General features: G+C 36.4%; 2 protein-coding genes and 1 pseudogene across 3 annotated transcripts; all 3 read left to right on the forward strand.

Moving 5' to 3' along the window:
- The first annotated feature begins 5251 nt into the window (after positions 1–5251).
- Positions 5252–7218, forward strand: LOC117613945 (annotated as a pseudogene).
- A 486-nt stretch (positions 7219–7704) lies between these two features.
- LOC117614690 (1-aminocyclopropane-1-carboxylate oxidase homolog 1-like) lies at positions 7705–9408 on the forward strand. 2 transcript variants are annotated; one of them, XM_034343577.1, is made up of 4 exons: positions 7715–8337; positions 8570–8664; positions 8695–8891; positions 8994–9408. In XM_034343577.1, exons 1-4 carry the CDS (start codon positions 7817–7819, stop codon positions 9249–9251), a joined length of 1071 nt encoding a protein of 356 aa, XP_034199468.1. In that variant the 5' UTR covers positions 7715–7816; the 3' UTR covers positions 9252–9408. The 2 variants fall into 2 exon arrangements, with proteins under 2 accessions (XP_034199467.1, XP_034199468.1); XM_034343576.1 differs by having other exon boundaries at positions 7705–8337; positions 8570–8891.
- An 11595-nt stretch (positions 9409–21003) lies between these two features.
- LOC117631044 (1-aminocyclopropane-1-carboxylate oxidase homolog 1-like) lies at positions 21004–22828 on the forward strand. Its single transcript, XM_034363974.1, has 3 exons — positions 21004–21643; positions 21763–22084; positions 22316–22828. The coding sequence occupies exons 1-3, from the start codon at positions 21012–21014 to the stop codon at positions 22571–22573; spliced, it is 1212 nt and encodes a 403-aa protein (XP_034219865.1). The 5' UTR covers positions 21004–21011; the 3' UTR covers positions 22574–22828.
- The last annotated feature ends 1466 nt before the right edge of the window (positions 22829–24294 follow it).

Raw genomic sequence — 24294 nt, forward strand, 5'->3', positions numbered from 1 at the left:
GAGCCAAGTCCTGTGCGTGTCCGACACCTGGCGAATGTTGGGCACAAAAGACCTTTTTACCATTCTCGTTTCAAATTCTTTTTATTCAGCAATTTATTAATTTATTATTCATGGATAATCAAGCACCAGAGGTCCATTCGACGTACAGGAGGGACCTTCGAAGGGTCCAGCCAGCTCGGACCAACTGTGAGTGGACTTTCTTTCATAAAGGATTTTATATAAATAAGTTATATAAATGATTATATAAATGAGTTTACGTAAATGATTTTATATTGATTTTATATAAATAAGTTTTTATAAATAAGCTTATATAAGAAAATTTCATTATTCGATCTTGAATAAGTATTCTTACATGTCTTAGAGCATGTTTTATACTGTTAAATATTTTGAGTTATATATATTTTTGAGGTTATATTAGCAGCAGACCTTGAGCTTTATATAACAAAATAGCAGCAGCATTGAGACTACAGTTAATTTATCAGATTTCATAAAGTTATCAGGTTTTCTAATTAGACCACCATGTACCCATTTATTTTTGGTGATTACCCAGAGCTGGACCGATGTCTACGGACATCCAGTCCGATTTCAGTTACGTCAGTGCACTTGACTTTGCCTCACGAGTTTCGGGGACTCTCGGACCGTGAGTGCCAGGATTTGCGGCTCGGCAGACTTGGTGTCCCGAGACCTGCCAGTATTGCGGCTCGGCTGACTCTGTGTCCCTGAGACTTGCCAGGATTGCGGATCAGGCTGACTACGGTCTCATGTATTTTGCCAGAGCGGCTCGAGTCGACTTGGTGTCGTCGAGACCTGCCGGCGGATCAGGCTGATCATAGTCCCCTGATTTCGCCAGTTTGCGGCTCGGGTAGACTGCGTGACGCCCGAGACCTGTCAGGGGAATTGACGGATATGACAGGGGTACAAATAGGTGGTAGTTTCAAAGGATTTTGAGCTTTCTTTTATCCATTTATGACTTTTAGTTATTTTATACCAGTTTCTTTGATATTCGCGCATTTATATCTTTAGATATTTGCTCAGTTATACGATTATATTCATCAGTATGTTTTTACATGCTTATTTGAATACCTTGTATTGAAATATAGACAAACCATCGATTTATATCCTTACTTATTTTTAAATGGGGGTTATTATGGTTATAAATTGTTTTCAAGAACATTAATTTTTTGTCCACTCACATTTTCAACCTGTTTTTCTCCCCCAGGCCGTAGAAGTGCGCAGGATCCACCACCGGGCCATTCATAGCTCCCGCGCCACCAAAAAAGGTAGAGTTTTGAGAAAAAACCTTGAAACCCTGTAAACTTTAGAAAATGCTCTGATATCTAGTTGAAACTGAAAAACTGGAGTTGAGATCTGTTATTTGAGATATTCTGGCAGTTGGTGTGGATTTATTTGATTGTTTAATAGGTGGAAAACTTTGGGTCGGGTCTTGTCATCTATCTTCTAAATCCCTCTATAAAACTACACCCTCAACTTAGACCTCTCACACCATATCTTCTCCATCATTTCATTTCTTAGATTTCACAAAACACATTATACTCTCAATGTCTAACTCGAGGAAGGTGTTAGAGAGGCAACAACTAGAAGATGAAGAAATCAGGCGCAAACATGCTAAAGAAGATCGTGAGTTGGATGAAGAGGAGGAAGAAGTTGTTTTAGCAATGTGTATGCTCAATCAATCAAGGCAACACCACCTTCGTTGTGCCTCGAACGTGGACAGACATAGGCATTTTCGGGGTAAGAATCTCTTGGAAGATTATTTTATCCAAATTCGTTATATCTTGATTCTTATTTTCAAGAGAGATATAAAATGCAGCCATATTTGTTCCAAAAAATCATGCATAATGTTTGCAATCACATACTTCGTTCAGAAGTACGATGTTGTTATAGTTTTGGGTCTTCTTCCGAAGCAAAAACTTACAGCTGCTTTGTGGATACTTACGTATGGGGCATCTGCAGACCAGTGGATGAGATTGCTAGGATGAGGAAATCAACTATCCTAGAATGCTTGGTCAGATTCTGTGATGTAATAGAAAATCTCTACACGAGGAAGTACCTCCACAAACCTATGCCTAGGGACCTTCGAAGGCTTCTACGAAAAAGCGAGGCTCGAGGTTTCCCAGGCATGATTGGAAGCATCGAATGCATTGCAATGATAGTGGAAGAATTGCCCAACTGCTTGGCAAAGAGATTATGGGAATATGAAGGACAAAAAAAGTATAATTCTGGAGGCTGTTGCATCATTCGACACTTGGGTTTGGCATGCCTTTTTCGGACTTGCAGGATCTCAAAATGATCTCAATGTTCTTGGTCAATCCCTGGTATTGAACGATGTCTTGAGAGGTCATTCTCCCTAGACACAACTTTATTGGGAGCTAAACCTGAGCCTTTTCCCATGGAAGAAAATCTAAAGGGCGACAATATTGATGGCAATCTACTCAAAAATCTAGTCTCATATCGTCGCTTGATTGGAAGACTTATTTATCTAACTATTACAAGACCAGATATTCTTTTTGCAATTAATATCCTCAGCCAATACATACACCAACCACTCCAACCACATATGAAAGCTGCCACACGTTTAGTTCATTACTTAAAAGGATCACCTGGCCCAAGTATTATGTTATCCTATCATAATGAATTAAAATTGTGAGCTTTATGTGACTCAAATTGGACAAGTTGCCCCTATGACAAGAAGATCAACAACGGGTTATTGTGTGTTTCTCGGAACAAGTCCAATTTCATAGAAAACCAAAAAACAGCCCACTATATCTAGGTCCTCATCAGAAGCTGAGTATAGGGCAATGGTAGTAGCAACATGTGAGCTACAATGGCTACGATATCTTTTACAAGATCTTGATATATATCACATTCTTTTCCTAGTACACTTTATTGCGACAACAAGGCTGCCATATATATAACATCAAATCCGGGCTATCATGAGCGAACCAAAAATATTGAAATTGATTGCCATGTTGTCTGTGAAAGAATTCAAGACAGAACATTACGTACTGCGTTCCTTCCTTTTAGAGATCAAATCAAAGATATCTTTACAAAAGCATTGGACAAGGAAACTTTCCTACGATTAAAGAGCAAGTTAAATCTTTTAGACATACATGCTCCAACTTGAGGGGGAGTATAGAAATCAAGGCTTAATTGAGAGAAGACTTTAGATTAAAGTTAATGTTGTATAGATGTCTTACTTGGACATCAATTATTTTCCTTTTTTGTGTAATTACCTTAGACATAGGATCTAGAGATTTATTTCCTTTTGTATTCCTTAAGCTTTGTTATATATCTGTACTCTTTGTACAGTGATCAATACAGAAAACATTCACCATATTTTCTTATATTTTTCTTGATCGATTTTTCTCTTTAGAGGAACTATATTTGGGCTGAGATGGGCTCCAACCCAGTGTTGTGTTTAGAGAATAGGCTTAAGGGGCTTAATTATACAAGCCAAATCTATGTAAATAAAAAATTAGCCCACCGTCTATCTAGAAATAAGCCTACCTCCATGTAAATTCATCAAGTATACTCCCTTCCCAACCATTGGATTGACTTTGGAGTCCCTGTTTTGAGAATCATCAAATGGACCAAACTCAAGGCTTTTCACAGTGACATAATTATCCAAGTGATGCTTTCTTGTTTTTCTGTCATATATATGTGAAGCTTTCCAAATTTTAAAGTGTAACATATTAATTTATTGTAAGGGAGATTCATTATTATACCCAATATGGGGGCTCAAATTATAAAAATATCCCATATGAAATGGACTTTATAAACACACATAAAGCCCATTTACAACATTAAAAAAAAAACTTTTAACTTCTTATAAATTACAAAACTGCCACCAATTTCTTAAAACAAGCACCCCAAAATCTCATAAAAATACCCAAAACACTTAATAGAGTGTCAAAGTAATTAATAATTCAATAAAGCTAGCTGTCATTTTTTAGGTTTTTTTTGGGTTTGTTTATAGAATTTCAATTGTGTAGGGTTTATTTATAATCTTAGTGCTAGAAATGGGTATATCACTAAATATCTATTATTTTAAATCTTTAAAGCTTTCCTTTTCATTCTCTCTCCTCTAAGGCCCCGTTTGGGATTGCTTTTTTTGGTCAAAAATCTGCTTCACTTTAAAGTTAAGCAGTTTAAGGTATTTGGTAAAAATAAAATATCCCGATTATTTTAAAAGCAGTGGCCTTTTGATAGTAGCTTTTAAAAGCAAGCTCTGGGTTGCTTTTCAAAGCTGCTTTCAAAAGAAGCAGAGATAAACCTTTAATGAATTTTTCTAATTTCCAAAATACCATCATTCATTTTAAGAAATGACACCACCTCCACTTCCACATCCAACTCCACCACTTGTACCACCACATTCATTACCTTCACAAACCGCCACTGCAACCGCCACCTCCACCACCATCACCACATCCTCCTCCTCCTCATCCTCCGCCACCACCACCACAACCACCTCATCCACCACCATCTCCACCACCACCTCTACCACCACCACTACCACAACCACCTGTACAACCGCCATCCCCACCACCACCACTACCACACCACCAACTCCACCTTTATCACGACCACCACCTCCCACTCCATCACCACCACTACCACCACATGATTAGTACATAACACTTTCAACATCATGTCTATTTTAGTAATTATTCACAGTTACAACAATTTTATATTGAAATTTACCAAATAGTTTTGACACTACTTTTTGTACTGACATTACTTTATAAATATTATTTACCAACATACAGCTACTGTACTTTACAGCTAATTATTTTCAAAGCACAGTAAAATTAACTTCTTTTTTTTAAGTGACAACAATCCCAAAGTAACAGCTAATTATTTGTTTCTTCGCGGAAACATCAGAGCTTTCATCATTTTTCCTCATTCTCTTATCTCTTTCTTTGTCCTTCACTTCTTCACTCTCTTCTGTGGTCTTTGTTGTTGTTTGTTTGCTAATTAAATGACTTCCATTTTTATTTCTACTGATTTGTGTTTTTCTGGGGGTGGTTTGTTGTACTTACTTTTGTTGCCCCGCCTACCAATAAAAAATTCTAGAAATGATATCATTATAGAAGAAGCCGATAAGTTTTTTTTAGCTTACCTCTAGAAAAATGCCTGCTCGGCCATTGCCAACAACTCTACTTAATTGGAATTGGGACCACTATAAAAGGAACAAAACACTGACACCTTTGCTTGCTCTAACCCTTTCCTATTCTTATCTTTCAACTCTAAAATCCCTTCTGTCCACACGAGATACACAGCTGCAAAAAATGGTAGTGACAAGCTCCAAAGGCAGTGAAGCTGCTGGCGTTGGATCCAACTATGACATAACAAGTGAATTAAAGGCCTTAGATGACTCAAAAGCTGGAGTTAAGGGACTTGTAGATGCTGGTTTGGCTAAAATCCCAAGAATTTTCATTCATGACCCAAAAAAGATCATCAAGAACGAACCAATTAGCCCCGATGAGGGCTCCAGGTTCGGCATCCCAGTCATAAGCTTAGAAGGCATCGCCAAAGACGCAGGTCAACGTGCCCAGGTCATTAACCAAGTTAGACAAGCTTCTGAGAAGTGGGGGTTTTTCCAGGTGGTCAACCATGAGATTCCAGTCCAGGATCTGGAGGAGATGATTGATGGAATAAGAAGGTTTCATGAGCAAGAGCAAGCAGTGAAGGAGGAGATTTATTCGCGCGATTATACCAAGAAGGTTTTGTATAATACCAATTTTGATCTTTATCATGCACCAGCTGCTAACTGGAGGGATACCTTGTCTTGTGTTTTGGCTCCTCAGGCTCCCAACCTTGAAGAATTACCTTCAATCTGCAGGTATGTATGCGAGGAAATTGTTCTTCTGCTATGCTGCCAATTTTTTTAAGTTCTCTTTTTATAATTTGTGTTTCAATTAACAAATTTTATTATTATTTATTTTATTTTATACAAAGGGTCGTTTAAGTTATTCTAATTTACTTGTAAATTAATGATTTCATGTTTGAACCACCATAGTACTTCGCAGTGTTCGTATGAGAAACTCCCATTCCTTTGTATCGAAATAATTTTTTATTTTATTTTCTGATTTTACAACTTAATTTATAAGAGAACTCAGTTGCAATAATTAGATCATACATCCTTACCAACCACTACAAACAACTGTCTTTGGGATATTTTAACGATTGCAAACGACCAATTTGCAGGGATATAGTGTTTAATTACTCGGAGAAAGTAAATGAGTTTAGGGGCCACTTTGTTTGAATTGTTGTCTGAAGTGCTTGGGCTAAAACCCAACCACCTAAAGGACTTGGGCTGTGCTCAGGGACTATTTTTTTTGGGTCATTACTACCCAGCATGTCCTGAACCAGAATTGACGATGGGCACAAGTCAACATTCTGATAGTAGCTTCCTCACAGTTCTCCTACAAGACCAAATTGGTGGCCTCCAAGTCCTCCATGAAAATCAGTGGGTGGATGTTAAACCAATTCATGGAGCTCTAGTCATTAATCTTGGAGATATGTTGCAGGCAAGTCAAATTAAACCAAATTCTAATGAGTACTTATTATGTATAATTTCTAATGTGCATTTTTGGTGCAGCTAATCTCAAACGACAAGTTCATAAGTGTGAATCACAGAGTCTTGGCCAAAAATGTAGGTCCAAGAATTTCTGTGGCATGTTTTTTCAGACAGCATCTTCCACCGGAAAATTCTTCAAGACTGTATGGACCAATGAAGGAGTTGTTATCAGAAGAAAATCCTCCAATTTATCGGGAAACTACGGTGAAAGATTTTGTTGCGGATTACTTCACGAAAGGGCTGAACGGGGTCCCTGCACTGGAATATTTTAAGATATGAAGCTAGGCCATGGATATATATGTAGGGTCTAACTAGGTTTATGCAGCAATGAATCTATATATTGTGAGATCCCACATCGACCAAACGGAGAGGGGGTGATGTGCCTTATATGGCACACCTCGCATCCTCATAGCGGGAGGCCTTTTGGGAGCTCACTGGCTTCGGGTTCGTAGGAACTCCGAAGTTAAGCGAGTTGGAGGCTGGAGCAATCCCAGGATGGGTGGGCTGGTGAGAATGTAGCCAGGCTCAAAGCGGACAATATCCTGCTACGGCGGAGCCGGTCCGGGGTGTGACATATATGCTCTTGTTCAAAAGGAATGCAATAAATTTTTCTTATCGATCAGAATATTATGGCCCGTTTGATAACCATTTTAATTTTATTTTTTATTTTTTATTTTTTGTGCTAAAGTAATAAAAGGAAGAATGGAATTGAGGATGAGATTGAGAGAAATGATGAGAGGGGATGATGGAAGGAAGGAATAACAAAAGTGAAAACAAAAACTTGAAATGAAAACAACTTCAAATAGCTTTCAGTTTTTAAATTTTGTTTTCAGTTTTGTTACTCCTCCCCCTCATCTTTCCCTCTTATCTTCCTTCTCAATCTCATCTCAACTCTCATTCTTTTTCCTCTATATTTTAGCACAAAAAATAAAAACTAAAATTTAAAATTGAAATAGTTATCTTAATTTGTGAAGACAGATCCACGTTAAATCCTACCACCACAGCCACACAATTGCCAATTAATTGTCTTCCCATGTCCCTCTAGAAGGAAGAATAAATGGTGGTTATAGCCAAACATTGTTGACTTTAGTAAGTCCATTAACATAAGCTAGCACATGTAAACTTCCATATATATATATATATATGATGCAATTGAAATAGCCTTCAGGCAAAGCTTCTCTTCTGCATTTGAAGCACTATAAGTTACCTGATTTAATGGTGTCCGGGAACTCAAGAAACCAAGACCGTCTTCAACAGCTAAAGGCCTTTGACGAGTCTAAAGCTGGTGTCAAAGGGATAGTCGATGGTGGCATCACAAAAATCCCACCAATTTTCGTCCGGCCACAGGAAGATTCCGCAGGCGACGGCCCAAGTTCCGGCCAACCAACCCAAACCCAATTCAGTATTCCGGTCGTGGACCTCGCTGACACTGCCGGCAGGCATGATGACGTAGTTGCCAGAGTCCGCCTGGCTGCGGAGACCGTTGGGTTCTTCCAGGTGGTGAACCATGGAATACCCAAGAGAGTGTTGAAGGAGATGTTGAAGGCCGCGCGTGATTTCCACGAGCTGCCAAGGGAGGTGAAGGCTGAGTACTATAGGACAGGACCTGGCTGGACGGTCAAGTTTGGGAGTAACTTTGATTTGTATAAGTCAAGGTTTGCTAATTGGAGGGACAGTCTGCTTTGTGTTATGGGTCCTGATCCTATTGATCCTCAAGAATTTCCCGTGGTTTGCAGGTACATTATTGAGTGAACATATAATTGGTGAATAAATTTGATGCCTCCACATGATTGATTCAATTGATTGTATACTAATAGTTTGTTAACATAACATGCCATATCGAGTGTGTTTCTGATAGATTAACTAACATTTTGACAACATATTTTTGTTAAGGCATATTTTTGTTTAGATATGTTATAAATACGGAACACTGATTTATGATTTTTTGTTTTTGGGTTTAATTTGCAGAGACATAACTATGGAGTACTCCGAACAAGTTGACAAACTAGGTGTCACTTTGTTTGAATTGCTATCAGAGGCACTTGGGCTCAAATCTGAGTACCTTATAGGCATGGATTGTGCAAAAGGGCCTGTTATTGTTAGCCACTACTATCCTCCATGCCCTGAGCCTGAGCTGACAATGGGAACTAGCCAACACTCAGATCCTTCTTTTCTCACCATTCTACTTCAAGACCATGTTGGTGGGCTCCAGGTTCTGTGTGAAAACCAGTGGATTGATGTTCCTCCTGTGGCTGAAGCTCTTGTAGTGAACATTGGAGATCTTTTGCAGGCAACCACCCTAATATATTTCTCAGCTTACAAATGGATTGTGACATTGAATTTAGCATTCTATTTTGAAAATATTGTTTCTAACGCTTGTGTTTTGGTGCAGCTAATCTCAAACGACAAGTTCATAAGCGTCAACCACAGAGTCTTGGCTAAAAACGAAGGACCAAGAATTTCTGTGGGATGTTTTTTCAGACATTTTTCACCGGGGAATTCGTTGTCAAGACTTTACGAGCCAATCAATGAGTTGACATCAAAAGAAAATCCCCCAATTTACCGACAAACCACTTTGAATGATTTTCTTGTGTACTACTACAAGAAAGGCCTCAATGGGGTCTCTGCACTTGACTATTTCAAGCTCTGAATTAGGCCATGTATATATGTTTATGCAATAATAATTAATCAGTCTCTTATGTATCACAAATATGTGATTGAGTTGAAGGGTCTAGTACGTTTTAGTTTTCAATGTACATGTAATACAATACAGTTTCCTCATAAATCTGAATATTAATTCATGGACTTTGGAAATTTAGCTTCTTTTTTACAAGAAATATTTGTTAATTCTAAAATTACAGATATTCAACCGAAGGAAAAAAAGAAAAGAGACTAATATTTTTTGAGTATAAGCAATAGTCTAAATTAGAGGCAGGGGGATTTCACATACAACTATGATGTCATGGAAATTCAAACCTAAGACCATTGATATGCAGATCAATGCCCTTTTCCAATAGGCCGGATCTCGTTGGCGAAAGAGACTAATATTAGAAAAACAAGAAAGGTGCTTTTCTATACATTCAATTCAACATCACCAACCAAGGGCGGATCCATGCTTGGGCTAGAGTGGGCTCTAGCCCAGTGTTGACTTTGGAGAGAAATAAATTAGGCTTAGTTGTGTAAACTCAATCCAAAATAAATTAAATAATAGCCCACCACTTTTTCTAGAAAGCATCCACCATCTACAGCCAAATACCTTAATACGTGAATTACTAATTTTTTTTTTTCTCCCTCTCTTCTTTGGTTTATTCCGCTTTTGATTTGCTAAAATTATGTTTATATGTCTCTCGGATTTTGTTTTTTTCGAATTTATTGATGTTGCTTCTTTGGGAAATTTTGAAATATGGACCTTCCCTAACTAAACCACACCATTGAGCCAAAGTCCTCGAGCTTCAAATTGTTCTTCGTCTTAGCCTCTAAATTTTGATTTTTCTAGGTTTTCTTTGTTTGTTGTAGGTTTCTTTGTTCAAATATCTCTCTGAAAATAGTTTTTAATTTGAAGGAAATATATTGAATTAGGCAAAAAGTATACCACTTTCATTAATCTGAAGGAAATATTGCTTTATATATATACAGTCTCATTCAATTGAGGGATCCCTCAAATAATTTTATTTGTGGGACACTCTTTAAGGTACCCTACAAATGTTTTTTTCCAACAATTGAAACCATCTATTTTTTAAGTCTTTTTTTTATAGATCATCCTTGAAAAAAATTAGACAAATCAGAAACCATTTAGACATCTAATGGTGTCCTACAAAATCAATGAACACGGTGCTTCAAAAAAGTACTAAAATTTCAATAATTTAATTAAGTGATCAAATTATATTGGATTCAAGTGATTTTTTGTAGAGATTATCTTTGAATGAATATCTACAAAAATAGACGGTTTTGATTAATGAAATACAATATATGATGGGCCATACAAGGGTGTCCCTCAAATAAACTTATTCGAAGAATCCCTCAACCGAAGCTCACAGTATATATATAGACAGTCCCGATCTCTTGGACCACAGGAGTCCAAGAGATTGTGGTCACCCACCGTTGGATATTAATCCAATGGTTCAAAAAAATTTCTTAAAAGGAGTGCAAGAGTGAGTGAACCAACGGTGAGTGAACACAAATCTCTTGGACCCCTGTAGTCCAAGATATCAGGACTATATATATATATAGAGTCTTTCTCTTATCCGGATGTCCGGATTGTTTAGCATGCGTACCTCAATGTTTCTTCAGTTTTCTCCTCTTATATATGCTGCCAAATCACAAGCCACTACACTGTTATATAAAAATATCCAGTCGGTGCTGTAGAAGTATCCATCTTCAAATCATTTTTTACAATGAAACACAACTGCAAATATTGGAATCCGCACACTAAACAATCCGGATGTTCGGATAAGAGAAAAATCTTATATATATATATATATACACATATAATTTAATTAAGTGGTTAAATGATATCGGATTCAAGTGATTTTTTGTGGAGATTATCTTTGAATGAATATTTACAAAAATAGACGATTTGGATTAATGAAATACAATATATGGTGGGCCCTACAAGTATGTCTTTCAATTGGATGACTCGGTCTATTGGAAGAATCTGGGCTTTGCAAATGTTAAAACCAAGAAATCTAATATTATTCTGAAATAACTTAATCTTTGTAGCAGAGACTACTAAACCATTTGACTTAATTATGTGCAAGAATTTATGCAGATGTTTCCAGTGCTGTTCTATAGACTCTGAAAAAATAAGAACATCATCAATATAGACTATGGAAAAGTGACTGTAAGAATTAAAAATCTCATTCATTATATTTTGAAATTCACTCGGTGCATTCTTAAGACCAAAAGGCATGACGTTCCATTCATAATGGCCAAAAGGAGTAACAAAATCAGTTTTATATTTATCAGACTCATCAATCTGTATTTGCCAAAATCCACTCTTCACATCAAACTTGGAGAAAACAACAGCTCTACCTAAACGATTAATCAAATCTCTTTTATTAGGAATAGGGTAACGAATCCATTCTAACACAGTATTAAGTGGCTTATAATTAATAACTAATCGTGGTGATCCTCTTTCTAACTCAGCATTTTTCTGGACGTAAAAGCCAGGACAGGACCAAGGAGACTTACTCTTCCTAATTATATTTTTCTGTAATAAATCATTAATCTCAGTTTTGCAAAATTCTATCATTTCGTGGCTCATTTGAATTGGTCTAGCTTTAGTAGGTCTATTTTTTTTCAGAAAAGTTCTTGATGTAAGGTAATCTCACAACATGATTCTTTCTGTGCCAAAAAGCAGTAGGTAAATTAGAACATATTTCAGATATTAGTTTTTTCTCAAATCTTTCAATTTCTTGTCGTAAAGTAGGACTACTTAATTGGGACTCAAATCTTTTAGTTTTAACTTCTTCTTGAAGGTGACTTAAATGATTAGTCTTATCATTAATTAAAGTAATTGTCTTAGAAAATTCATCTTTTTGTAAGTGCTTTAGTTTATGTAACTCAGATTGAGTTAAAAATTCAAACTTAACTCTTTCTCCTAAATGATGTGAAACAACACCATCAAATTCAACTTGAAGAGGATAAAGTAATCTTATGAAAGGTAAACCTAGGATGACTTCATCAGTTATGTTTTTGATTAAAACAAAAGGGGTTTTAAAACAAATCTTATTTTGACATACATGGGCTTTTGGAATCTCATAATTTAATTGAAGTAATTTTCCTGAAGCAGTGCTTAAAGATTCCTTAGATTTCTTATAATACTTAGTGGGAATTAGTCCTTCTTTAATACAATTAAGATCAGCTCCTGAATCAAATAAAGCAACTGTGTTAAACTCAAAGTTTTTAACAACTATGGTAACTTTGGAATACCATTTCCTAAAACTTACTTGTTTAATCAAATTAATAGTTTGTTCTTCGTGGAAGGACCTGTCAGAATGTATTGGGCTACCAGGTTGACTGTTTGACTCAGAGGATTCTTTTTCTAACAAGGAAGTTAAACTCTGCTTAATTTCATAATTTTCAGTTTGTAACCTGCAACTTAATTGTTTTAATTCAATTATTTCTTTTTTAATTATTTTTACCTCAGACTGCAAGTCTTGTAAAGACAACTCTTTTTTCTTATTAAACCGTTCTAAAGTAGTATTGAGACTTATTGAGGGACTCAAAAGATGACTCGTACTTGTTTCCTGGGTAATAATTTTTTTTAGCTTTTTTAGGTATTCGGATTTTAACTCGGGGTTTTCTATTTTACTAATTAAATCGATTAATAACTCTTCTTGTTCTTCTTGCTTAGTTAAGATAGAGAGTGAGTTTAGAGTGTTACAGCATTTATCTCTACATCCTAATTGGACTCGGGGAGAACTTAATTGAGATGTCGAGGACTCATAGTTGTCTGACTTAGTATTGTTAACCATGATTTCTTTTTCGCTTGACTCAGAGTTACATAATTCAAGGACTTTAATTAGATTAGCTCTTTCCTCTTCTGTAATTTGTAATTGTCGGATATCATCTTTTACTTTACACTCATTAGCATAATGACCAAATTTTTGACATTTAAAACATTTTACTTTACTCTTGTCGGTTCTTTTCTTAAAGTGGCTACCTTTCTTATCTTTTGGTACATTGGACCTCTTTCTCTTAGGATAATATTTTCTTTTCGTGTAAAAATCATTAGACTCATTATTGTGTTGATAAGATTTTCTTTTTCTTTCATAATGGCGTTTTTGACGGATATGACGGGGAGAACTATACTTATTTTTTCTGGAAGGAGGGGTGGCAATTAGACCATATTGTTCACAGAAATTACCTAGCTCATATTTAGCAGATTTTCGTTCAGATTGAATTTGTTTATTAATTTTCATATCTATACATATTTTCATACCTTCTTGGTTGATTGTACTAATTATATTACCATAAGTTAAATTATCATAATCAATGTGTCCGGACTCATTACTCAAGACTGTTCTAATTTTATGGGCAAATAAATGTGGTAAACCATTAATAAATTTTCTTTCCAAAAGGCTTGATTACTATCTTCTCTTAACATTACTCTGGAAATAAAGACATCTTTATACCATCTAAAATCGCTTAATTGAGGGAATCTTAAATTACTTAGTTGATCATGTATTCTGGCCTGTGTATGACTAGGTGTTCTATAAAATGTTCAACTATGGTGTACAAAAGGCAGTTGACTCTGTCTTTTATACCGCGGCCTATATTTTGGTCAAATAAAGGAAGACCTTCTTCATCAGACTTAACTGCATGAATTAAATTATTTCGCGATTCATTGGTTAAATGCTTATCCCACCAAGAACGTAAGGTTCCGGTGAAACCAGTTTCTAATAATGGAACTATCTCAGATTGACGCAAACTGTGATTAGTTATATAACTATTAGCAACCATGGACATATGAGTTAATTTATTTATTATCTCTTGCTCAGATAAACCATCTATATTCCATTCATATAATTTATCAGAAGAAACAGAGAATTGACTCAAATTATTTCTTTCTTCTAATTGGATATCAGGAGGTGTAGGCTTAGGATACCAGTTTTTTGTTAAACTAGTAGGATTAACTCTATTAGTTAATCTTTTGACTTTTAACTCAGACTCTAATTCTAAATTTTTGAATGCATTTTCAATTTTGGAAATATTACTAGACTCAATGGTTTCCATGCTGTCATTAGACTGGCTGTCATTAGACTCACTATCCGAATGAATGACTAAGGCTGTAGAGGATTCTAGGATTTTAAGACCAGACTTCTCAGGTTTAACAGGAGTTAATTGTTCAAGCATTCCTTCAATTCTTTTCATAGTGGTAGAGGTCCTAAGCGAATGTGCAGGTTTCAAATCTTGGAATTGAACTAAAGGTTTTTCTTTAATCTTAAGTTTTGGCTCAGAAGGGAGAAACTTATCAACTTTGGTTTCTATCTTGTCTAGTTGTCTTCCTATGACAACTAAGCTTTGGTTGGTGTAATTATTTTGCTCAATTAATTTTTTATCATTGTCTTGGCCAGCAATTTTGAAGGGGGCTGCAATGACTTTGGACGTGCCATAAGGAATGACTATTTTTTCAACTAGGGGGTGACTAGAAATAATTTCAGATTGGTCTTCTTTTACCCATTTTTCTTTAGTTAAAGTTTTTAACTCATTTGAAATATAACGGCTTTCTACGAAATCAAGGTAACAAATCTCAACTCTAGCAGATCGCATATAATCTTTCCAAGCATTAAAGTTTTTTTGTCTTTCATTTTTATCAGAAATTATCCTATGGTAGTTATCTTTTCTAGACTTATGCTCAGGATGATGAAAGTGATCATCTAATTTTTTCCAATTAATCTTGAAAGGCTTGGATTTCTTAAGAACTCTTAATTGTTGATCTAACACGTGGGCAGTAATTTCACTAGCAAGGAAATCTGACTGAGTAGGTGAAGTAGGAGGGGACTCAGTTTTAGGCTCATTTTGAACTGGAAGAGCTGGAGGAGTTCCGTAACAGGGATGACTTACTTGGGCTGCTTTTCTTAGGGATTCCAATTTTAAATCAATTAAAGCCTTTTCTATTTCTAGATCCCTAATATCGGTAGAAGAGGAAGCAGTGAAAGAATGTCGAGCAGGAACATGTCTTTTAGATTGGCTTGGTGTAGGCAACTGTTGCACCTGGATATTAGATTTAGGTTGAGCTAAAGGTTCGCGTTGATTTCCAAAATTAATTTTAACTGTACCATCTGGATATTGTTGAATAAAATCTAAATTATTTATACTTCGTTGAATTGGTGGAGGTTGACTCTCAGTAACTAAAGTCCAATCAACAGGTAAACTAATCTCGGGCCACTTAACTGTATGTGGGATCCTAATGTTAGCATCAGGTGTGCAACTTTGTATTAAAAGTGTTTGATCTTTAGGACTCTTATTTAAAGCTTGAAAATTCATATTAGTGCCTGTGACTTTATAATAAATTCGATAAACTAAGGCTAAAGGCTATGTACCTGGAAGAACATTATAACCAGAAGTCTTAATATTCAAAGTTAAAATCTTAAGAATATGTGGATCATTTAGACTTACTGTGAAATCAGGGTAGCAATCAAAATGGACAGGGCCATTACACAGACTTGACTCAATCATTCCAAGAACACTATCATTAAACTCAGTAAATCTAGCATCACGTAAACATAACAGAATAGAAGCTTGCAATCCTATCTGGTTAGAGGCTTAACAGCAACTTGAACAAGGCCTATGTGCAGGAAATTATTACCATCTTGTTTATGTTTTTTAATTGACTCAAGATTAAGTAATTGACACGACTCATGTTCTTTACTTAGGGCATAAACTTGTTCTACTGTCTTAACGTGTGTAGTAGAATTAAAACTAGAAAGTGACCATTTTTTCTTATATATATTTTGGCTTGGAACTCTAGGTATATTCCAGTCTCGAAAATCTAATTGTTCATCATTACTAGAATTATATTCAAATTGTTCCTCATTTACAATCTCAGGTAAACGACTTATAGGGGTTCTAGAGCTGCTCGAACTACAAGAATTTGTTCTAAAAAGGCGACTCATTTTTACTTAAGTGTTTGGGAAATGATGACTGAAGAAGAAGATAAATAGTGACTCCTAACTTACTAATTACTCAACAAGAAACTTACTAGATTTCTCTCTAGTTTTCTGTCTCCTACTCGCTCGGGCCCTATCATCGGGACTTATCGTTTGGAAAAAGGATTCACGGGTCAGACCTTAAGAGAAGAAACCAAGAAATAAATTGAAGAATAAAAAGAAGAAGAAGAAGAAACCAAAAGAACTTCAACTCAGAAACCTAAACCAGCCACTTGGGTTGGATGAGTTGCGACCTAGAAAAAACTCTAACAACTCTTATGGCATTGATACCAGAAGGGGTCTAGAACCAGGGAAACATATTAATGTAAGTATGAAAACAGAGATAATAAAAAAGTCGCAAATTATGCATGAATCTTATTAATGAAAATATAAATATATGGAATATAAACATAATGGAGTTATTAATCGATTTAACTAGTAAATAGAAAACCCCGAGTTAAAATCCGAATACCTAAAAAAGCTAAAAAAAATTATTACCCAGGAAACAAGTACGAGTCATCTTCTGAGTCCCTCAATAAGTCTCAATACTACTTTAGAACGGTTTAATAAGAAAAAAGAGTTGTCTTTACAAGACTTGCAGTCTGAGGTAAAAATAATTAAAAAAGAAATAATTGAATTAAAACAATTAAGTTGCAGGTTACAAACTGAAAATTATGAAATTAAGCAGAGTTTAACTTCCTTGTTAGAAAAAGAATCCTTTGAGTCAAACAGTCAACCTGGTAGCCCAGTACATTCTGATAGGTCCTTCCACGAAGAACAAACTATTAATTTGATTAAACAAGTAAGTTTTAGGAAATGGTATTCCAAAGTTACCATAGTTGTTAAAAACTTTGAGTTTAACACAGTTGCTTTATTTGATTCAGGAGCTGATCTTAATTGTATTAAAGAATGACTAATTCCCACTAAGTATTATAAGAAATCTAAGGAATCTTTCAGCACTGCTTCAGGAAAATTACTTCAATTAAATTATGAGATTCCAAAAGCCCATGTATGTCAAAATAAGATTTGTTTTAAAACCCCTTTTGTTTTAATCAAAAACATAACTGATGAAGTCATCCTAGGTTTACCTTTCATAAGCCTACTTTATCCTCTTCAAGTTGAATTTGATGGTGTTGTTTCACATCATTTAGGAGAAAGAGTTAAGTTTGAATTTTTAACTCAATCTGAGTTACATAAACTAAAGCACTTACAAAAAGATGAATTTTCTAAGACAATTACTTTAATTAATGATAAGACTAATCATTTAAGTCACCTTCAAGAAGAAGTTAAAACTAAAAGATTTGAGTCCCAATTAAGTAGTCCTACTTTACGACAAGAAATTGAAAGATTTGAGAAAAAACTAATATCTGAAATATGTTCTGATTTACCTACTGCTTTTTGGCACAGAAAGAATCATGTTGTGAGATTACCTTACATCAAGAACTTTTCTGAAAAAAATATACCTACTAAAGCTAGACCAATTCAAATGAGCCACGAAATGATGGAATTTTGCAAAACTGAGATTAATGATTTATTACAGAAAAATATAATTAGGAAGAGTAAGTCTCCTTGGTCTTGGCCTGGCTTTTACGTCCAGAAAAATGCTGAGTTAGAAAGAGGATCACCACGATTAGTTATTAATTATAAGCCACTTAATACTGTGTTAGAATGGATTCGTTACCCTATTCCTAATAAAAGAGATTTGATTAATCGTTTAGGTAGAGCTGTTGTTTTCTCCAAGTTTGATATGAAGAGTGGATTTTGGCAAATACAGATTGATGAGTCTGATAAATATAAAACTGCTTTTGTTACTCATTTTGGTCATTATGAATGGAACGTCATGCCTTTTGGTCTTAAGAATGCACCGAGTGAATTTCAAAATATAATGAGTGAGATTTTTAATTCTTACAGTCACTTTTTCATAGTCTATATCGATGATGTTCTTATTTTTTTCAGAGTCTATAGAACAGCACTGGAAACATCTGCATAAATTCTTGCACATAATTAAGTCAAATGGTTTAGTAGTCTCTGCTACAAAGATTAAGTTATTTCAGAATAATATTAGATTTCTTGGTTTTAACATTTGCAAAGCCCATATTCTTCCAATAGACCAAGTCATCCAATTTGCCGATAAATTTCCTGATCAAATAATTGATAAAAATCAATTGCAAAGATTCTTAGGATCCCTTAACTATGTTTCTGATTTTTATCAAAATCTAAGAAAACAGTGTAAGCCTTTGTTTGACAGATTGCTGAGTAATCCTCCTCCTTGGTCATCTGTTCATACTGAGATTGTTAAACAAATCAAGAGTCATGTCAGGACACTTCCTTGCCTTGGCATTCTTGCTCCAAATGCTTTTAAAATCGTCGAAACAGATGCTTCTGAGCTAGGTTATGGTGGTATTCTTAAGCAAAAATCTAATTCCATTCCTTCTGAGCAAATTGTTCGTTTCCATTCTGATATTTGGACTAAGTCGCAATCTAATTATAGTACTATTAAAAAAGAAATATTAGCTATTGTACTATGCATTACTAAATTTCAAGATGATTTATTAAACCAGAAATTTTTAATACGAGTTGATTGCAAGTCTGCTAAGCACATATTAGAAAAGATGTTCAAAATATTGCATCAAAATAGATTTTTGCACGTTGGCAAGCTATTTTAAGTATATTTGATTTTGAAATTGAATATCTGAGAGGCAGTGAGAATTCTGTTCCTGATTTTCTTACTAGAGAGTTTTTGCAGGATAAGCAATGGCCGGAAGTAAAGATAAGCAGAAAATGAGTCAAGTCAAAAAGCCACTGTCACCCAGAATCCTTCCTGCCTCATTGAGTCAAAAAATAGTTCAACCAGAGCCCTCTTCTGTTATCCCCTACCCTGGTCACTCTCCTATTCCAGTACTTAATCGTTTCAGCCCCTTAGGATCTACAATTGCCCAAATAAGACCTAATTACCAGTCAGCTTTAGTCTCTAGTTATGATCCTTTCCAGTTGCCACCAACTGCTACACCTATTTCCTCATCCCAGTATTATCCTAAGTCATCCCCCTATGTCCTTAGGCATACAACTAATCTTTTAATTCTTGAACCTCATATTTCTAAGACAATGAGCTCTGCCATGATTGCAGATCACCATTTCCCTAATGGTTTCCATTACCTTCCTCACAGTCCATATAAATCCCTTAAATTTTACAGAGAAATTCTTCATGAAACAAAATCTGTTGATATTAAGCCCATTCGTGATAAAAAAGACCCTACAAAAATTATTTATCACTCCCTTTACATCCACCAAGTTTTAAGCCAAAAAAGTTGGGGATCCCGTCCTCATGAGCTAAGAACCCTTCCTTCAAAATTCCAATACAATTATGCTGATTATGTTGAGTCCTGGTATTATATCTTCCTGCACCAGACACTTAAGTTTTCCCATTCCTGGTTCATCAATTTTGACAGTAAGTTTCGAAGTGAGCTTCCCTACTGGTTCCTCCATTGGTGGGATACCCATGGTCCTAAGTCTGACATCCTTCCTCCCAATCTTTCTGAGCTAATAACTTATTTTTCTGAGAAATCTAAGTTCCTTGAGCGAGATTTATTTTTTCCCACTTCCCTACTTTTTATTGTTCGTTATAAAATTCCTTGGATTATGAAATGGAATTATATAGTTAATTGGGACACCAGATTCTTCTCTCGTCAGTTTTTTGTTAAGTGGTGGGATCGTTTTGAAATCCCGCGAATTGCTGAGTACGTATATCGTGATTTCCCACAAGTTCCCAAGCATGAGCCCTCTCCTAAGCATGAGCCTTCTTCTCCTCATTCCTCTCAGACTGCACTTTCAGTTGAAGGGAAGTCTAAGGCTGAGCTACAAGATATGGCCCAACAAATACTCCTTCGAGCCTTCCAAATGAATGATGATGAGGACATTGAGTCACAGTCGTCGTCTAGTTGCCTGCCTCGTCAAGAAACCCCTGAGCGCCCTATGAGATGGTCTGATTATCCCCATGGTCAAGACCCCAATGATGCCTTTTCAGAAGCCTATGCAGCCTATGATTTGAATTCTGATTGATGAGTTGTCAAAGCAAGATTCCTGAGTAAAAGCTTAAGTGAAAGATGAGCCAGCAGACAAAAGTGAAAGTTGAATCAGTCAAAGCTACAGTCCTCTCGTGCCTCCACAGTTGAAGAATCCAATGATACTTTAGTTACTTTTTTTTTTTTTTTTACCCTAGTTACACTTGTTTAACCAGGGTTATCTGATTTCTATTTGTAGGGGCCTCGGCCTCAGTTGTAAGCAATCGAAAAATTTCAGTTTCTCAGTTTAAAATGTTCTCTCAGAAACAATGATCTAAAGAACGCAACTAGGAGCTATCTTTTGTAAGCCATTCTCATAAGCCTATGCTTATTTTAAAAGTTATCAATATATTTTGAGTAATTTGAGCAAATATCATTATGTATATATATATATATATATATATGAAAATAAGACTTATAATTGATCTTATAATTGATTCCAACCGACAAAAAAAAATAGCCCGCATCCCTGTAAATATTCCTGGTCCACCATTTCACCATTTCACCAACTAATTCCAATTGCTTCATTTAACATCATTGTGACTTTATCTTGATAGCAACATTCCAATTTTTTTAGAAAGAGCACAATGAGAGCAAAACTCAATCCTTAAACCTGTCTGCCCCTTTCCCGCTAAATGACAGAGGAAATGACATGATCAAATCCAATCAAAGACTAACGTAAATTGCAAAGCTCATATGTGGCACAAAATAGAAACACGTGTCCTTGCCTTCAAGAAAAGCCTCCGCATTTTCAACCAAGTGCTAAAAAAGTTTGCAAGATTTTACAGGAAAAACAGGTGCATGAAAATGATCTCCGGGTACACAGCAAACGGAGACCGTCTGCAACAGCTAAAAGCCTTTGACGAGTCCAAATCTGGTGTCAAAGGGATCGTCGACAAAGGCATCACAAAAGTCCCACCGATTTTCGTTCGGCCGCCGGAATTTTCTGGCGGCGACAAACCAAATTCCGGCCATCGAACTCGAACCCAGTTCAGTGTTCCTGTTGTGGACCTCGCCGACACAGTCGGTCAGCGTGCTGACGTGGTTGCCGGAGTTCGGCGTGCCGCGGAGACTGTTGGGTTATTCCAGGTGGTGAACCATGGGATACCCAAGAGAGTGTTGGATGAGATGTTGGCGGCGGCGCGTGGGTTCCACGAGCTGCCAAGGGAGGTGAAGTCTGAGTACTACAGCAGGGAGCTGCCGAGAAAAGTCAAGTTTGGAAGTAACTTTGATTTGTATCAGTCAAGGTTTGCTAATTGGAGGGACAGTTTGTTTTGTGTGATGGGTCCTGAGCCTCTTGATCCTCAAGAATTGCCTCTAATTTGCAGGTATGTCAGAGCATTGGGAAAAGTTCAAATTTTGGTCTAGTAAAATGGATGGCAATTTATTCTCATCCCACTTGGTACATGTTGTTTTTCTTTTCTTTTTTGAAAAATCTAATTTGCAGAGACATAACTATGGAATACTCTGAAAATGTTCACAAAATGGGTGTCACATTGTTTGAATTGCTATCGGAGGCACTTGGGCTCAAACCTGACCACCTTATTGGGTTGGATTGTGCAAAGGGGCATCTTATACTTAGTCACTACTATCCACCATGCCCTGAGCCTGAACTCACAATGGGCACCAGCAAACACTCAGATCCTGACTTTCTCACCATCCTACTCCAGGACCAAATTGGTGGCCTCCAAGTTTTGTATGAGAACCAGTGGATTGATGTTCCTCCTGTGCCTGGAGCTCTTGTAGTCAACATTGGAGATCTCTTGCAGGCAAGCCCTCTAATTCCTCTAACAACTATGTGAAAACCGATTTTTTTTTTTTTCCTTTCACAAAGCTATATATTGTGGAACTGTTCTAATATATGGGGAGAGAGATCGAACTTGAGTGCAGGGGCTGCACACTACTTTGGACAACGGGCCTAATCCACGTCTGCAAAATCGATATTTTTTATAATTGTGACTAAATTCCGTGAAATGATTGTTGTGTTGTAATTATTGCAGCTTGTGTCGAATGACAGATTTAAGAGCGTAGAACATCAGGTGCTTGCAAACCATGCAGGGCCAAGAGTATCCATTGCCTGCTTTTTTACCCTACATCTTCACCCTTCGACAAGGTTGTACGGCCCCATAAAGGAGTTGTTGTCAGAAGATCGTCCGCCTGTTTACAAAGAAACCTCACTGAAAGACTTCATTGCCTACTACGATGAGAAAGGGCTTGATGGAAACTCTGCACTCACATATTTCAAGTGCCAAAGGTAACAAACAATAAATTAGGAAACTCATGCTATATTGTTCACTCTTGGATTGATGAGTTCAGATTACTAGTAGTAGGCTACTTAGATTTGGAATAACAGTTCAATTTGTACGAATTGGATACGAATGGCCACCGTATACGGAATCCATTGAAATTAGGCACCTAATGCATTGAATTTGTTGCTGTTTACATATTTTCCTTCATCTTTTTTGGTGGTGTGGTTTGTAAGTACCAAATGTGGTGAAGATAGGCTTTTACCATGTGCTTTTTGCAGAACGCCCACAAAACAAAACCAATTATATGATACCTTGTATCTTTTTCAATTCAAGACACGTGTAAATTTGGGTTTGAACGGTATACAAGACGAAGACCAAAAAGACATAAGGAAACGGATAAGTTTTCAATCCGATATGTGTTTGTAGACTATATAAAATTGGAAAAAAAAACATACACGTTCAAGGTCAGGCAATATAGAAATCACATTCACATATGAAAGAGAAAATTAGTAAAAACAATAATTCTTGCTAAGACCATGTATTAGCTAGTTCATACCTCACTCCCTCCCAAAAACGGAGCTTCTTTTTGTATTTCCAGTCCAAACCTTATCATTAGATTCTTGATAAAGTCCAGAAAAAGCTCTCTTCCCGGGAGAGTGGCACTCTGTCTATGGCTGACAGAATTACCTTAGTGCAATGTGTTACTTCAGCCATCCCTATTTACACTTTGCAAACTGCTCAATTGCCTATGTCGGTGTGTAACAAGCTTGATCAGTTGAACCGGAATTTTCTTTGGGCCCATACTGATGATAAGGCCAAGGTTCACTTGGTCAATTGGAAGATGGTTTAAGCTGCACCAAGAAGATCATGGTCTTTGGGCTCAAGTGTCAGCCAAATATCTCACGGATTGTGATATTCTTTCTGCCAACGATAACCATGCTTCTTGTACCTCTAGTGCTTGGAGGGGTATCCTTTATGGTGGTCAGATTATTCGTCATGGTACCAAATGGAGGGTGGGTTCTGGTGATAATGTCAGATTTTGGACTGATAATTGGCTTAGTTGTGGGCCTTTGAACCAATATGCTACTATTGACATTTCTGAGGATATGCTGCAATTAAAGGTTAGTGACTACTCTGCAGATGACACCTGGAATGTTAATTGCTTACTGGAGTCTCTGCCTACTCATATTGTGCCCTTGATTCTTTGTGTTCATGTTGGATTTCTGTTGAGACTGCATATGGTATTTCCTCCATTAATGAGGATCCTTTGATGTGGTCTTGGAGCTTTATTTGGAAACTTCACGTGCCTATTAGGATTAAGACCTTTCTTTGGGTTCTTTGTCATAAGAAACTCCTTACCAATGTGCAAAGACAGAAGATGGGGTTTAGTCAAGACACTTCCTGTCTCAGTTAATTGGAAGGATTTTTGGGGGGATGATTGATGAGGTTCCTAATATTTCTGTGATTGATTTTGATTCTTGGCTACTTAAGAATTTAAAATCTCATAGCACCTTGCATGGTATTCCATGGCCGTTGGTCTTTGCAGTCTATCTTCGGTTTGTGTAATGGCGATGTAAGGTAGTCTTTGAGTAGAATTTCTCGACTCCTATCTCTCGTCGAATAATTATGAATTATGCTATGGATTGGTTTACTATCTGTAATCATACTCTTGATCTTGTTGCGAAGCAGCTGGTCCATTTGCATCGGATTGCTTCCAAGTTCAGGATTTT

Source organism: Prunus dulcis, chromosome 1 (genome assembly GCF_902201215.1).
Source record: "Prunus dulcis chromosome 1, ALMONDv2, whole genome shotgun sequence".
Classification (NCBI taxonomy): Eukaryota; Viridiplantae; Streptophyta; class Magnoliopsida; order Rosales; family Rosaceae; genus Prunus; species Prunus dulcis.

What these genes read in the sequence shown, in the direction of transcription:
- LOC117614690 (XM_034343576.1), top strand. Translation starts at nt 7,817, where the DNA reads ATGGTGTCCGGGAACTCAAGAAACCAAGACCGTCTTCAACAGCTAAAG. An exon ending in GAATTTCCCGTGGTTTGCAG is followed by an intron (nt 8,338 to 8,569) that starts GTACATTATTGA and finishes TTTAATTTGCAG; the next exon opens with AGACATAACTATGGAGTACT. An exon ending in ACATTGGAGATCTTTTGCAG is followed by an intron (nt 8,892 to 8,993) that starts GCAACCACCCTA and finishes GTTTTGGTGCAG; the next exon opens with CTAATCTCAAACGACAAGTT.
- LOC117631044 (XM_034363974.1), top strand. Translation starts at nt 21,012, where the DNA reads ATGTGGCACAAAATAGAAACACGTGTCCTTGCCTTCAAGAAAAGCCTC. An exon ending in GAATTGCCTCTAATTTGCAG is followed by an intron (nt 21,644 to 21,762) that starts GTATGTCAGAGC and finishes TCTAATTTGCAG; the next exon opens with AGACATAACTATGGAATACT. An exon ending in ACATTGGAGATCTCTTGCAG is followed by an intron (nt 22,085 to 22,315) that starts GCAAGCCCTCTA and finishes TAATTATTGCAG; the next exon opens with CTTGTGTCGAATGACAGATT.